This window comes from Salvelinus namaycush, chromosome 28 (genome assembly GCF_016432855.1).
Source record: "Salvelinus namaycush isolate Seneca chromosome 28, SaNama_1.0, whole genome shotgun sequence".
Taxonomy (NCBI): Eukaryota; Metazoa; Chordata; class Actinopteri; order Salmoniformes; family Salmonidae; genus Salvelinus; species Salvelinus namaycush.
In genome coordinates this window covers 40,771,511-40,784,721 of record NC_052334.1, presented here as the reverse complement: position 1 = coordinate 40,784,721, position 13,211 = coordinate 40,771,511, and the positions used below count along the sequence as shown (strand labels likewise).

General features: G+C 45.5%; 1 protein-coding gene across 1 annotated transcript in view; it reads left to right on the top strand.

Annotated features, from left to right (window-relative positions):
• si:ch211-266g18.6 (synaptotagmin-like protein 2) overlaps positions 1–12,190 on the top strand; it is a 42,848-nt gene extending 30,658 nt beyond the window's left edge. The window contains exons 14-15 of the mRNA XM_038967397.1: positions 11,260–11,465; positions 11,729–12,190. Coding sequence (XP_038823325.1) covers positions 11,260–11,465; positions 11,729–11,868 — 346 coding nt within the window. The 3' untranslated portion in view covers positions 11,869–12,190. The remainder of the gene's footprint in view (positions 1–11,259; positions 11,466–11,728) is intronic.
• Positions 12,191–13,211: the final 1,021 nt, after the last annotated feature.

Genomic DNA, 13,211 nt, shown 5'->3' with positions numbered 1-13,211 from the left:
AGGGAATTTGTACTAGGATTAAATGTCAGGAATTGTGAAACGGAGTTTAAATGTATTTGGATAAGGTGTATGTAAACTTCCGACTTCAACTGTACATAATAATGTAAGAAAATTCTGGGCTAACAATTCTTTGAAATAATACATTAATAAAAAACAGAATACTGCAGTTTCCTCCGAGCAAGAAGCGAGGCAGCCGTCTCTGACGACGTCATTTTCACTGTGTGTGTGTCTGTGTTTGTGTGACATATTTTGTCTCAATTAATACTTTAAATGTATTTATTTAACCTTTATTTTGACAGGGAGTCATGCTGAGACCAAGCGCGCTTTTGTAGACGAGCCCTGTAATTTCAAAAATATACACATCAATACCGATGTGAAAAGTAAACCAGAGATAGAAAACAATCATAGAAAACAAACATATTCTTCAGGAAAAAGGGTCTCAATCAGTCATCTGAATTTACTCAATGCCATCCTGGATTAAATAGGCTAAATGACCAATTGGTGAGTGAATTATCTTCACTTTATGCCCTACAATTTGCAAACACTCTGACGAGACCATCATGTCAATACCACCAGGAGCTTGGTCTCTCTCTGCAACTGCATTTGTACCACTCTCAAACGCAATTGGGCCTACACTTGATGGCATACTTCCAAAATATCTAACTTTTGAATGACTCCACTCGTTTTATTGACAATGGTGCTCCGCCAAGCCCTCACACATTGGGCAACTGAGATATATTGTTATGCTTTTATTGTTGGTCTCTGGTAATGTGCGACCAAGCCCTGGGCCTGTAGATACCCTGCAATCTCTACCGACTCCCTATGATTTTCGAAAACAGAGCAGGTTTTGGCCTCTTGTATGTTAATCTCAGAAGTCTATTTCCAAAAATAGACATGATTAGAATATGGGTCAATACGACAAATGCAGACAATGTTTTTATCAGAAACTCTGCTAAAGAAATCTGTGTCAAATAATGATATTTTTTAAAGACATTTTAGAAAGTTTGATGAGCAAGCGTTCTTACATGATCTGCACCATATTTACAGAGTATATAAGGGAGTGCGTAACTGGTGGCAGGGAAGTCAGGCGCAGGAGAGCAAAACTGGGTAATCAACGGAGCAGTTTTATTCATAAAACCACCGGTAACCAGAACCACAAACAAATGGGTACAAAACCCGTCGCGCACCAGAGAAAACGTGCACTTACAATAAACAATTCCGCACAAAGACATGGGGGGAACAGAGGATTAAATACACAACATGTAATGAGGGAAATTGAGACCAGGTGTGTGAGAAGACAAGACAAAACAAATGGAAAATGAAAAGTGGATCGATGATGGCTAGAACAAGGAGAGGAACCGACTTCGGCGGAAGTCATGACAGAGTAAGTCTGATTCCCGATCTTGACACTGCCTGGGACTATTTTTGTATGAAATTTGTGTCCATTTGTGATAAGCATGCACCTGTGAAGAAAATTAGAATCAGTGGAAGGGACAATCCCTGGTTTTCAGATAAATTGATTAGAAAAGAGATGTCTCTTGGGCTAAAGCTAGACATACAAACGCTCCTGTTGACTGGGCCTCTTTCAGAGTGCTAAGAAACAAATGCACAGGATTGCAAATCAGATTTCTTTCTAAATGCAGTCACAGAGAATCTAAACAACCCTACCAAGTTCTGGAAGCTAATCAAATCAGTGCCGGGTTCTAATGTATCCTCTGGCCTTCCTGACCATTTAATTATTGATTCTAATTAAATGAAGGATAAAGCCAATATTGAAGAAGTTTGAACATGCACTTCATATTTTGCTGGTTCAGATTTTGATAATAGTGGGGCCCAGGCCTCTAATGTAAGCTCTGTTACAGTAAACTATGATATAGGCCCTCATCTGAATAATTTTAACTTTGAGCCTCTTTCTTATGCTGAGGTCGATAAAGCACTAAAAGCAGTAGACGCTAAAAAGTCTGTAGGTCCAGATAACCTGGATCCTTACCTCAAAGGTAGCAGCTGGTATTATTACTGAACCTGTGGCTCACGTTTTCTCTTCACCAATTCCATACCCAGCATTTGGAAATCAGCTGATGTCCTCCCACTGCTAAAGGTTTGGTGTCATGTCTACTCCTCCTCCCCTCCTGCGTTCGACGTCGCCAGAGTACTAACCACCGGTCCTGGGATTCATCATTACGCACACCTGGCATCCATCATTACGCGCACCTGTAGATCTTTAGGATACTTACCTGGACTCTGAATACCTTCCCTTTATCTGTCACTCCCTTGGGTTCCTTCCTCAGTCGGTGTTGTTCCTGTGTTCATGTTATATCGCCACTGTTACGCTGTTTCGTTTTCATGTTTGTTGTTTTATTAAAATATTCACCTGCTTCTCGACTCACAGCGGCATTGTTACAGAATACCGACTCAAACTATGGAAACAGCAGGAAATTCTAATATCTCTGACGATCAATGAACAGCGTTATCTTCTACGTCAACACCATGAACAGCTGGCACAACTGGGATCGGCTATGGAGGAGGTTCTTCGCAGTGTGCAACGTCTCGAACACACCCAGGAGGCGTTCCCTTCATCCAGCGCAGGTAACTCTACAACCAGTCGACCCAGTGAGTCAGCACATTCAGCAACCTGCTCAGGTCAGCGATGCCCATTTATCCAATCCTGGATAAATATGATGGCAAACCATCCAAATGCCGTGGCTTCCTACTTCAGTGCTCCCTCTATTTTACGCATCAGATGGGAGCCCCCACCACCAAGCGGTCCAAGGTTGCCACGGTGATTTCTCTACTGACTGGGCGGGCGTTGGAATGGGCTACGGCCGTCTCGGGGGAAAGGAGGAGCTTGATTCTTATGAGGGGTTCATGGCTCTGTTTTACATTTATTTTTAATCATCCCCCAGAGGGCAGAGAGGGAGGTGAGCGGCTACTGCAATTACAGCAGGGGAACCAGACGGCTGCTGAGTACGCGCTCACCTTTCGGACAGTAGCAGCATCCAGTGGATGGAATGAGCCGGCGCTTCGCACGCCATTCAGAAGAGGTCTGAGCGAGGAGGTCCAGACAGAACTGGCCTGTCGAGACAATCTCACCTTGCGATGGCCATCCGTCTGGATAACATACTTCGGGAGCGCCGGTACTCTCATCGTTTCTCTCCCTCCCTCAGTGAACACTCGGGATCAGAGCCTGAACCCATGGAGGTAGGGGTCACACGCCTCCCCACGGCAGACGGATACAACTGGGTCTCTGTTTGTACTGTGGACAAGAAGGGCACAAGCTCCAGAGGTGTCTGGCATGTCCGAACCCAGGATCCACAAGAGCAGAGGGCAGTCACGTGATCTCCACCCCCTGGGGCAGAAGTGAGTATGCAGTCTTCATCACTGTCTGCTAGGCTCTTTTTGGTGTCCATCACGCTAGATGACTGTCGCTCATGTACTGTGTCTACAGCTTTAGTTGATTCCGGTGCCATGGGGAACTTTATTGACCAGACCTTTGCCTCCTCCCTTAACATCATATCATACCCACTCTCCTCTCCTTTTCCGGTTCAAGGCCTTGATAGCCTTTAGGATCCGAAACCATCACCCACATCACTCAACCACTCTCCCTCACCGTGGAGTCCAGTCATCAGGAAAACATCCCCTTCTTCATTACCAGTGCACCAGTCCACAAGATCATCCTCAGGCTCCCTTGGCTTCAACGCCATAACCCTACCATCTCATGGTCGAGGATGAGAATTACACACTGGTCACCTGAGTGCCGGAGGACCTGCTTCCCTGTCCCGTGTGGTTCCATGATGAGAGTCCTATGGTTGCTCTTCAGCCCATATCCCGGAGGTATATCAGGACCTGTGAGAGGTATTCTCCAAGACTCGCCCCACCTTGTCTTCCTGCTCATCGCCCCTGGGACTGTGCCATCAACCCGCTTGCAGGTGCAGCGCATTTACCCTCTGTGGGTGGCTGAGATCCAGGCCATGGAGGATTACATCCAAGAGGCGAGTTAACATGGTTTCATCCGCACTTCCACTTCCCCTGCATCGGCTGTTTTTTTCCGTCATGGCCAAGAAAGATGGAGGGTTACGTTCCTGCATTGACTACAGAGTACTCAACGAAATCACCACAAAGTATCGGTACCCTCTCCCATTGGTGCCGACAGCCATTGAACAACTTCGCGGGGCCTGTTTTTTTTACCACACTGGACCTGCGGAGTGCTTACAATCTCATTCGCATCCGGGAGGGGGATGAGTGGAAGACGGCATTTAGCACAATGTCTGGTCACTACGAGTACTTGGTGACACCAATGCTCCGTCAGTGTTCCAGGCTTTCGTTAATGAAGTGTTCAGGGACATGCTCGGACGCCAGGTAGTCATGTATATCGATGACATCCTGATCTACTCGGCTACCCTGGAGGATCACATCACTCACGTTCGAGCAGTCTTGGAACGCCTACTGGCTAACCATCTGTTCGTCAAGGCTGAGAAGTGCCAATTTCACCAAAGGTCGGTATACTTCTTAGGTTACCAAATCAGCCCACAGGGAGTGAGGATGGAAAACAAGAACGTAGATGCAGTCAGGTCATGGCCAGTCCCAACCACCATAAAAGGGGTACAATGGGGTTTGGGGGTTTGCCAACTTCTACCGTTGCTTCATCAGGAACTACAGCTCTGTCGCCGCTCCTCTCATCTCTCTCCTTAAGGGAGGGCCCCGTAGGATGGTGTGGAGCCCAGCAGCTGAGGAGGCCTTTGGTATCCTTAAGGGACGTTTCACCTCCACCCCATTGCTAAAATATCCAGATCCCTCGATATCCTTTGTGGTGGAGGTGGACGCTTCAGAGGTAGGCGTGGGGGCAGTTCTGTCTCAACAACAGGGTATTCCACATAAATTGTACCCCTGTGCTTTTTACTCTAAGAAACTGTCCCCTGCAGAGAGGAATTACGACGTCGGGGATTGGGAGCTCCTGGCGGTGAAGTTGGCATTAGAGGAGTGGAAACACTGCCTGGAGGGCGCCAAGGAACCATTCGTCATTCTCACTGACCATCAGAACCTGGAGTACATATGGACAGCGAGGAGGCTGAATCCGCACCAAGCGAGGTGGGTCCTGTTCTTCACAAGGTTTGACTTCACGCTAACCTATCGCCTAGGTTCAAAGAACACCAAGACCGATGCCCTGTCCCGTCTCTACGATTTGGGAGAGGGTCCTGTCCAGAGTGCACCTATAATCCCATCCTCCCGAGTCGTAGCTTCTGTGGTCTGGGACGTAGATGCGGACATCCGCCAGGCTCTGGAGAAGGAGCCCGCACCCAATAACTGCCCTCCTGAATGCATTTACGTTCCCAAAGGGATAACGGATTGGCTGCTGACCTGGGCGCTCCCCTCTGACGGTTTCACCACCATTTTGGTGGTAGTGGATAGATTTTCTAAGTCCTGTCATTTAATCCCTTTTCCTGGTCTCCCCACTGCTCTCCAGGTTGCTGAGGTACTCTTCCAGACGGTCTTCCGGAACTATGCCCTTCCGGAGGACATATTCTCCGACCGTGGCCCCCAATTCACATCACTAGTATGGAGGGCCTTTTTGGAGAAGCCTCATTTCTGGTTACCGGCGTCAGTCTAATGAGCAGGTGGAGAGGATGAACCAGGAGCTAGGGAGGTACCTGAGGAGTCACTGTCAGGACCGGCAGGGTGAGTGGGCACGATTCCTTCCATGGAACTCACTCCTCCACTGGGTTGACCCCATTCCAGTGTGTTTTGGGTTTTCAGCCGTGCCTGGCTCCGTGGACTCCGGGCCAGACCGAAAGCCCCTGCGGTTGATGAGTGGCCTGCCTGTTCCATCGTCAAAAGGAACAGGCAGACCGCCACTGCAGTGAGACCCCTGTGTTCCACCCTGGGGATCGATTCTGGCTTTCTACCAGGAACCTCCCACACCTCCTGCCCTGCAAGAAACTGAGGCCCTGGTTTGTGGGGCCGTTCAAGGTTCTCCGGAGGGTCATCGAGGTGGCGTATAGGTTAAAGCTTCCAAGTCACTATCGTATCTCACCCTCTTTTCATGTCTCCTTTCTCAGGCCAGTGGTTCCTGGCCCCCTAGCTGATGCTGTCCCCCTCAACACCCCCGATCCCACCTGGACATTGAGAAAATGTCCGGTGTATGCGGTCAGATCCCACCTGGATTCCCGGCATCGTGGGGGTCGGCTCCAGTACCTGGTGAACTGGGGGGGGGGGATATGGCCCAGAGGAGCGGTGTTGGGTTCCGGTGGAGGACATTCTGGATCCCAACATCTGTGATTTTCACCTTTGACGACCGACCCGCTCCTCGTCCTCGGGGTCGTCCCTCTAGTCGGCCTCGTTTGGCGACGGGAGCCGCATGTCAGAGGGGGGTACTGTCACATCTACTCCTGCTCCTCCCCTCTGGCGTTCGACATCGCCGGAGTACTAACCACCGTTCCTGGGATTCATCATTACGCACACCTGCAGATGATTAGGATACTCACATGGACTTACGTAGCTCCCTGATTACCTTCCCTTTATCTGTCACTCCCTTGGGTTCCTTCCTCCGTCAGTATTGTTCCTGTATTCATGCTATATCACCACTGTTACTCTGTTTTCATGTTTGTTGTTTTATTAAACGTTTCACCTGCTTCTCGACTCACAGCGTCACTGTTACAGGTGGAGATCCCTCAAATGCTAATAACTATCGTCCAAACTCCCTATTCTGGCCAAAGTCTTTGAATCCCTAATGAATTCACAGTTTAAAAACGTCTTACTGACAATCACAAGTCTAGCTTTCTTGAGATTAATAGAGGTGTGCCCCAGGGTTCCATTTTAGCTCCTGTGTTGTTCTCAATTTGTATTAATGATTTTGGAAATGGGATGCAACCAGCAAAGTCACATGTATATGCAGATGATACAGTTACAGTATATCACAAAAGTGAGTACACCCCTCACATTTTTGTAAATATTTGAGTATATCTTGTCATGTGACAACACTGAAGAAATGACACTTTGCTACAATGTAAAGTAGTGAGTGTACAGCTTGTATAACAGTGTACATTTGCTGTCCCCTCAAAATAACTCAACACACAGCCATTAATGTCTAAACCGCTGGCAACAAAAGTGAGTACACCCCTAAGTGAAAATGTCCAAATTGGGCCCAATTAGCCATTTTCCCTCCCCGGTGTCATGTGACTCGTTAATGTTACAAGGTCTCAGGTGTGAATGGGGAGCAGGTGTGTTAAATTTGGTGTCATCGCTCTCACACTCTCTCATACTGACTGGTCACTGGAAGTTCAACATGGCACCTCATGGCAAAGAACTCTGAGGATCTGAAAAAAATAATTGTTGCTCTACATAAAGATGGCCTGGGCTATAAGAAGATTGCCAAGACCCTGAAACTGAGCTGCAGCACGGTGGCCAAGACCATACAGAGGTTTAACTGGACAGGTTCCACTCAGAACAGGCCTCGCCATGGTCGACCAAAGAAGTAGAGTGCACGTGTTCGGCGTCATATCCAGAGGTTGTCTTTGGGAAATAGATGTATGAGTGCTGCCAGCATTGCTGCAGAGGTTGAAGGGGTGGGGGGTCAGCCTGTCAGTGCTCAGACCATACGCCGTACACTGCATCAAATTGGTCTGCATGGCTGTCGTCCCAGAAGGAAGCCTCTTCTAAAGATGATGCACAAGAAAGCCCGCAAACAGTTTGCTGAAGACAAGCAGACTAAGGACATGGATTACTGGAACCATGTCCTGTGGTCTGATGAGACCAAGATAAACGTATTTGGTTCAGATGGTGTCAAGCGTGTGTGGCGGCAACCAGGTGAGGAGTACAAAGACAAGCATGGTGGTGGGAGTGTCATGGTCTGGGGCTGCATGAGTGCTGCCGGCACTGGGGAGCTACAGTTCATTGAGGGAACCATGAATGCCAACATGTACTGTGACATACTGAAGCAGAGTATGATCCCCTCCCTTCGGAGACTGGGCCGCAGGGCAGTATTCCAACATGATAACGACCCCAAACACACCTCCAAGACAACCACTGCCTTGCTAAAGAAGCTGAGGGTAAAGGTGATGGACTGGCCAAGCATGTCTCCAGACCTAAACCTTATTGAGCATCTGTGGGGCATCCTCAAACGGAAGGTGGAGGAGTGCAAGCTCTCTAACATCCACCAGCTCTGTGATGTCGTCATGGAGGAGTGGAAGAGGACTCCAGTGGCAACCTGTGAAGCTCTGGTGAACTCCATGCCCAAGAGGGATAAGGCAGTGCTGGAAAATGATGGTGGCCACACAAAATCTTGACACTTTGGGCCCAATTTGGACATTTTCACTTAGGGGTGTACTCACTTTTGTTGCCAGCGGTTTAGACATTAATGGCTGTGTGTTGAGTTATTTTGAGGGGACAGCAAATTTACACTGTTATACAAGCTGTACACTCACTACTTTACATTGTAGCAAAGTGTCATTTCTTCAGTGTTGTCACATGAAAAGATATACCCAAATATTTACAAAAATGTGAGGGGTGTACTCACTTTTGTGATATACTGTATATATTCATGTGCGCCTTCTCTGGTTCCGGCTGTTGAAGAGCTCCAGACTGATTTTCAGTCACTGCAGGCCTCCCTTTTACGGTCTCAAACTGGTCTTGAATGTAAAAAAAACAAAATTCATGACCTTTACCAGAGCTCGCACTCAGCCAGAGAAGGTTAACATTTTCACACCTTGTGGCTTATCCATTGAAAAAGTGTCATCCTACAAATACCTACGTAGGTACAGTATATGGTTGGATGACATGTTGTCCTTTAAAGTTCATATGGATAATCTTGTGAGGAAGCTTACATTGAAAATGCTTCCCGCTTATGGCTAGAAAGAAGCTTGTTCAGGACACTTTTCTCTCTGTAATTGAATATGGTGACTTGTTGTATATGCATGCAGCCCTCTGTTTTACAGAGACTGGACTCATGTTCATTATGCATGCTCCTTTCAAATCCATTTTACAAATGCCAAGTCACTCACCCACCATTGCACCTTGTAGCAAATGGTAGGTTGGAACTCGCTTTATATGCGCAGAAAGCTACATGTGTTCCTCTACAAAGCCCCTTTGTGTAAACTCCCTCTTTACCTCTGTAGTCTGGGCTCCTTCACCACCAGCAGTTACCATACCCTGTCTGCTAGGTGGTTGCTACTTAATGTCCCCGGGACATTGACAGTATTAGGCAAGACTGCCTTCTCGTCTTGTGCACCAGAGGCATGAAAATAGTCTACAATCCATGCTTCATCTAGATATGTTAGTGCCAATAAATGAATAAACAATATTTATGGGGGTTACAGAGGAGTGTAAATGCTTTTTGGGGGATTTATTTTCATGTTGTATGTTTTAATTCTGTAATGTATTGATTGTTGCTGCCTTGTTGGCCAGGTCTCCCTTGAAAAAGACACTGGGTCTCAATGGGCTTTTCCTTGTTAAAACCTCACTAGGGTATGTGGGACGCTAGCGTCCCACCTGGCCAACATCCAGTGAAATTGCAGAATGCCAAATTCAAATACAGAAATACTCATGATAAAAATTTGGAAAATATAAGTATTTTACATAGGTTTAAAGATTAACTTCTTGTGAATCCAACCACTGTGTCAGATTTCAAAAAGGCTTTACGGCGAAAGCATACCTTACGATTATTTGAGAACATCGCCCAGCAGACAAATCATTACAAACAGTAACCAGCCAAGTAGCAGAGTTACACAAGTCAGAAATAGAGATAAAATTAATCACTTACCTTTGATGATCTTCATATGGTTGCACTCAGAAGACGTTCATTTTGTTCGATAAAGTCTTTCTTTATATCCAAAAACCTCCTTTTTGTTTGCGCGTTTTCTTCAGTAATCCACAGGCTCAAACGCAGTCACAACAGGCAGACAAAAAATCCAAATTGTATCCGTAAAGTTCATAGAAACATGTCAAACGATGTTTATATTCAATCCTCAGGTTGTTTTTAGCCTAAATAATCGATAATATTTCAACCGGACAATAACGTCATCAATATAAAAGGTAAACAAGAAAGGCACTCTCTCGGTCCATCGCATGAAAAAGCTCTGTGACATTGCAGGGTCCACTCATTCAGACTGCTCTTACTCCCTAATTTTTCAGAATACAAGCCTGAAACAATTTCTAAAGACTGTTGACATCTAGTGGAAGAAATAGGAACTGCAATTTGAGTCCTAAGTCAATGGATACTGTAATGGCATTGAATAGAAAACTACAAAACAAAAATAAATCCTACTTCCTGAATGGATTTTTCTCAGGTTTTCACCTGCCAAATCAGTTCTGTTATACTCACAGACGCTATTTTAACAGTTTTGGAAACTTTAGAGCAGGGGTGTCAAACTCATTCCACGGAGGGCCTAGTGTCTGCAGGTTTTTGGTTTTTCCTTTCAATAAAGCCCTAGACAACCAGGTGTGGGGAGTTCCTAACTAATTAGTGATGTTAATTCATCAATCAAGTACAAGGGAGGAGCGAAAACCCGCAGACACTCGGCCCCCCGTGGAATGAGTTTGACACCTGTGCTTTAGAGTGTTCTATCCAAATCTACCAATTATATGCATATCCTATCTTCTGGGCCTGAGTAGCAGACAGTTTAATTTGGGCAAGCTTTTCATCCAAGATTCCGAATGCTGCCCCCTACACTAGAGATAAAGGTTTGAGATTATTCCAAGTGTAAGGTGTAAAAGAACAAAGCTCATTTACCTAATAGTAGAAAGCAGATCATTCAATCGACGTTCCTACCGGTCCTAGACTATGGAGATATCATCCATATGAATGCAGCTGCCACTTCACTAAAGCCATTAGATGCGGTTCACCATAGTGTACTACGTTTTGTTACGGGTGACACGTTTAGTACACATCACTGCATTCTCTACCAAAAGATCTGACCCTCTTTGATGTCACGTAGCTCCATACATTGCTTACATTTTATTTATAAAGCTCTTTTTCAAAAACAACCACTGTACCCAACATCATTGTTAACCTTTAGACGTATGAGTTACCATACCCGGTCTCAGGGATGGCTAACTCTGGGAAAGTCCTTCGGTCTCTACAGAGTTAGAAAGCGAGAGGCATTTTTTTCTCAGCTTCTTAATGAACTCATCAATATGTAATTTTTTTTATGATAGCTTATCATCTATCCAGATGCACAGATATTTGCAAGCAGAGACACCATATGCTAAAGTCATTAGTGTCATTTTAATGTGCTATAAAAAACAAAATGATTGCATTTTCTATGTCAGTTACATGTTGCCTGACACAAGCAAGAAGAGTCGTCAGAAGACGCGGGTGGTGAAGAAGAGCCAAAAGCCTGTGTATAACCACGCCATGGTGTACGACGGTTTCCGTGCCGGAGAGGTCAGAGAGGCTTGCTGCGAGCTGACTGTGTGGGACCACAACAAACTCTCCAATCAGTTCCTGGGAGGGGTGCGCCTCAGTCTGGGCACAGGTGATTGTTAAACACCATTTTGTCATGATGTTACTTGTGCTTTACTCATGCTTGACAAATGTCTGTGATAGTACGTTTCAAAATTCGTTACGAAAAGTAATCCATTTCCAAGGCTGAAGCACTAAAAACATAGTTAACAACTGAAAAAATAACGTATGAGATACTACCATAGTTCGTCTTTGATTTCGGTATAGAGGTTGTTCACTCAATATTTTGCAATGGCTTACTTTTCTGAAATACCTTACTTTTCTGTTTGATTCCAGGACAAAGCTATGGCAAAAACGTGGACTGGATGGAATCTGTCAATGAGGAAATTCAACTTTGGGAAAATATGCTATCAAGTCCAGATGCTTGGGTGGAGGGTGAGATCCCCCTTCGTTCCTCTATGACCCCGAGGAAGTAGAATACATCAGTGCGGGAGCGCAGCGGTAGTGCTAGAGTCGAACATGCGCACATTTCCATGAGCAACACTTTCCAACTTTCTACCCTCTTCAACTGTACCCCATAATCTACATTCTAACTTTTCTGAATAAAGGAAAACAAATATATCAGGAGGATGAGGTTCGGTAAAAGGTAATTACTGCTCAGAACCTTTTTTATTGTGATTAATCAAAGTATAAAGAATTAGAATTGCAATGCATCATTTTTCGGTGCATTTTTTATTCACCAATACTTTACTTACAGTACCAGTCAAAAGTTTGGATACATCTACTCATTCCAGGGTTTTTCTTAATGTTTACTATTCTCTACATTGTAGAATAATAGTGAAGACATCACAACTATGACATTTTATTTTTCCTTTATTTAACTAGGCAAGTCAGTTAAGAACAAATTCTTATTTACAATGACGGCCTAGGAACAGTGGGTTAACTGCCTTGTTCAGGGGCAAAACGACAGATTTTTACCTTGTCAGCTCAGGGATTCGATCTAGCAACCTTTCGGTTACTGGCCCAACGCTCTCACCACTAGGCTACCTGTCGCCCCAAAACATAACACATATGGAATCATGTAGTAACCAAAAAAGTGTTCATATATTTTAGATTCTTCAAAGGAGCCACTCTTTGCCTTGATGACAGCTTTGCATTCTCTCAACCAGCTTCACCTGGAATGCTTTTCCAACAGTCTTGAAGGAGTTCCCACATATGCTGAGCACTTGTTGGCTGCTTTTCCTTCACTCTGCAGTCCAACTCATCCCAAACCATCTCAATTGGGTTGAGATTGGGTGATTGTGGAGGCCAGGTCATCTGATGCAGCACTCTAGCAGTCTCCTTCTTGGACAAATAGCCCTTACACAGCCTGGAGGTGTGTTGGGTCATTGTCCTGATGAAAAACAAATGATAGTGGGACTAAGTGCAAACTATATGGGATGGCGTATTGCTGCAGAATGCTGTGGTAGTCTTGCTGGTTGTGTGCCTTGAATTCTAAATAAATCACAGACGGTGTCACCAGCAAAGCACCCCCTCACCATCACACCTCCTCCATGCTTTTGGGTGGGAACCACACATGCAGAGATCATCCGGTTACCTACTCTGCGTCTCACATAAACCCTGCGGTTGGAACCAAAAATCTCTAATATGGACTCATCAGACCAAACGACAGATTTCCACCGGTCTCATGTCCATTGCTTGTGTTACTTGGCCAAAGCAAGTCTCTTCTTGTTATTGCTGTCCTTTAGTAGTGGTTTCTTTACCGAAATTAGACTATGAAGGCCTGATTCACGAAGTCTCCTCTGAACAGTTGATGTTG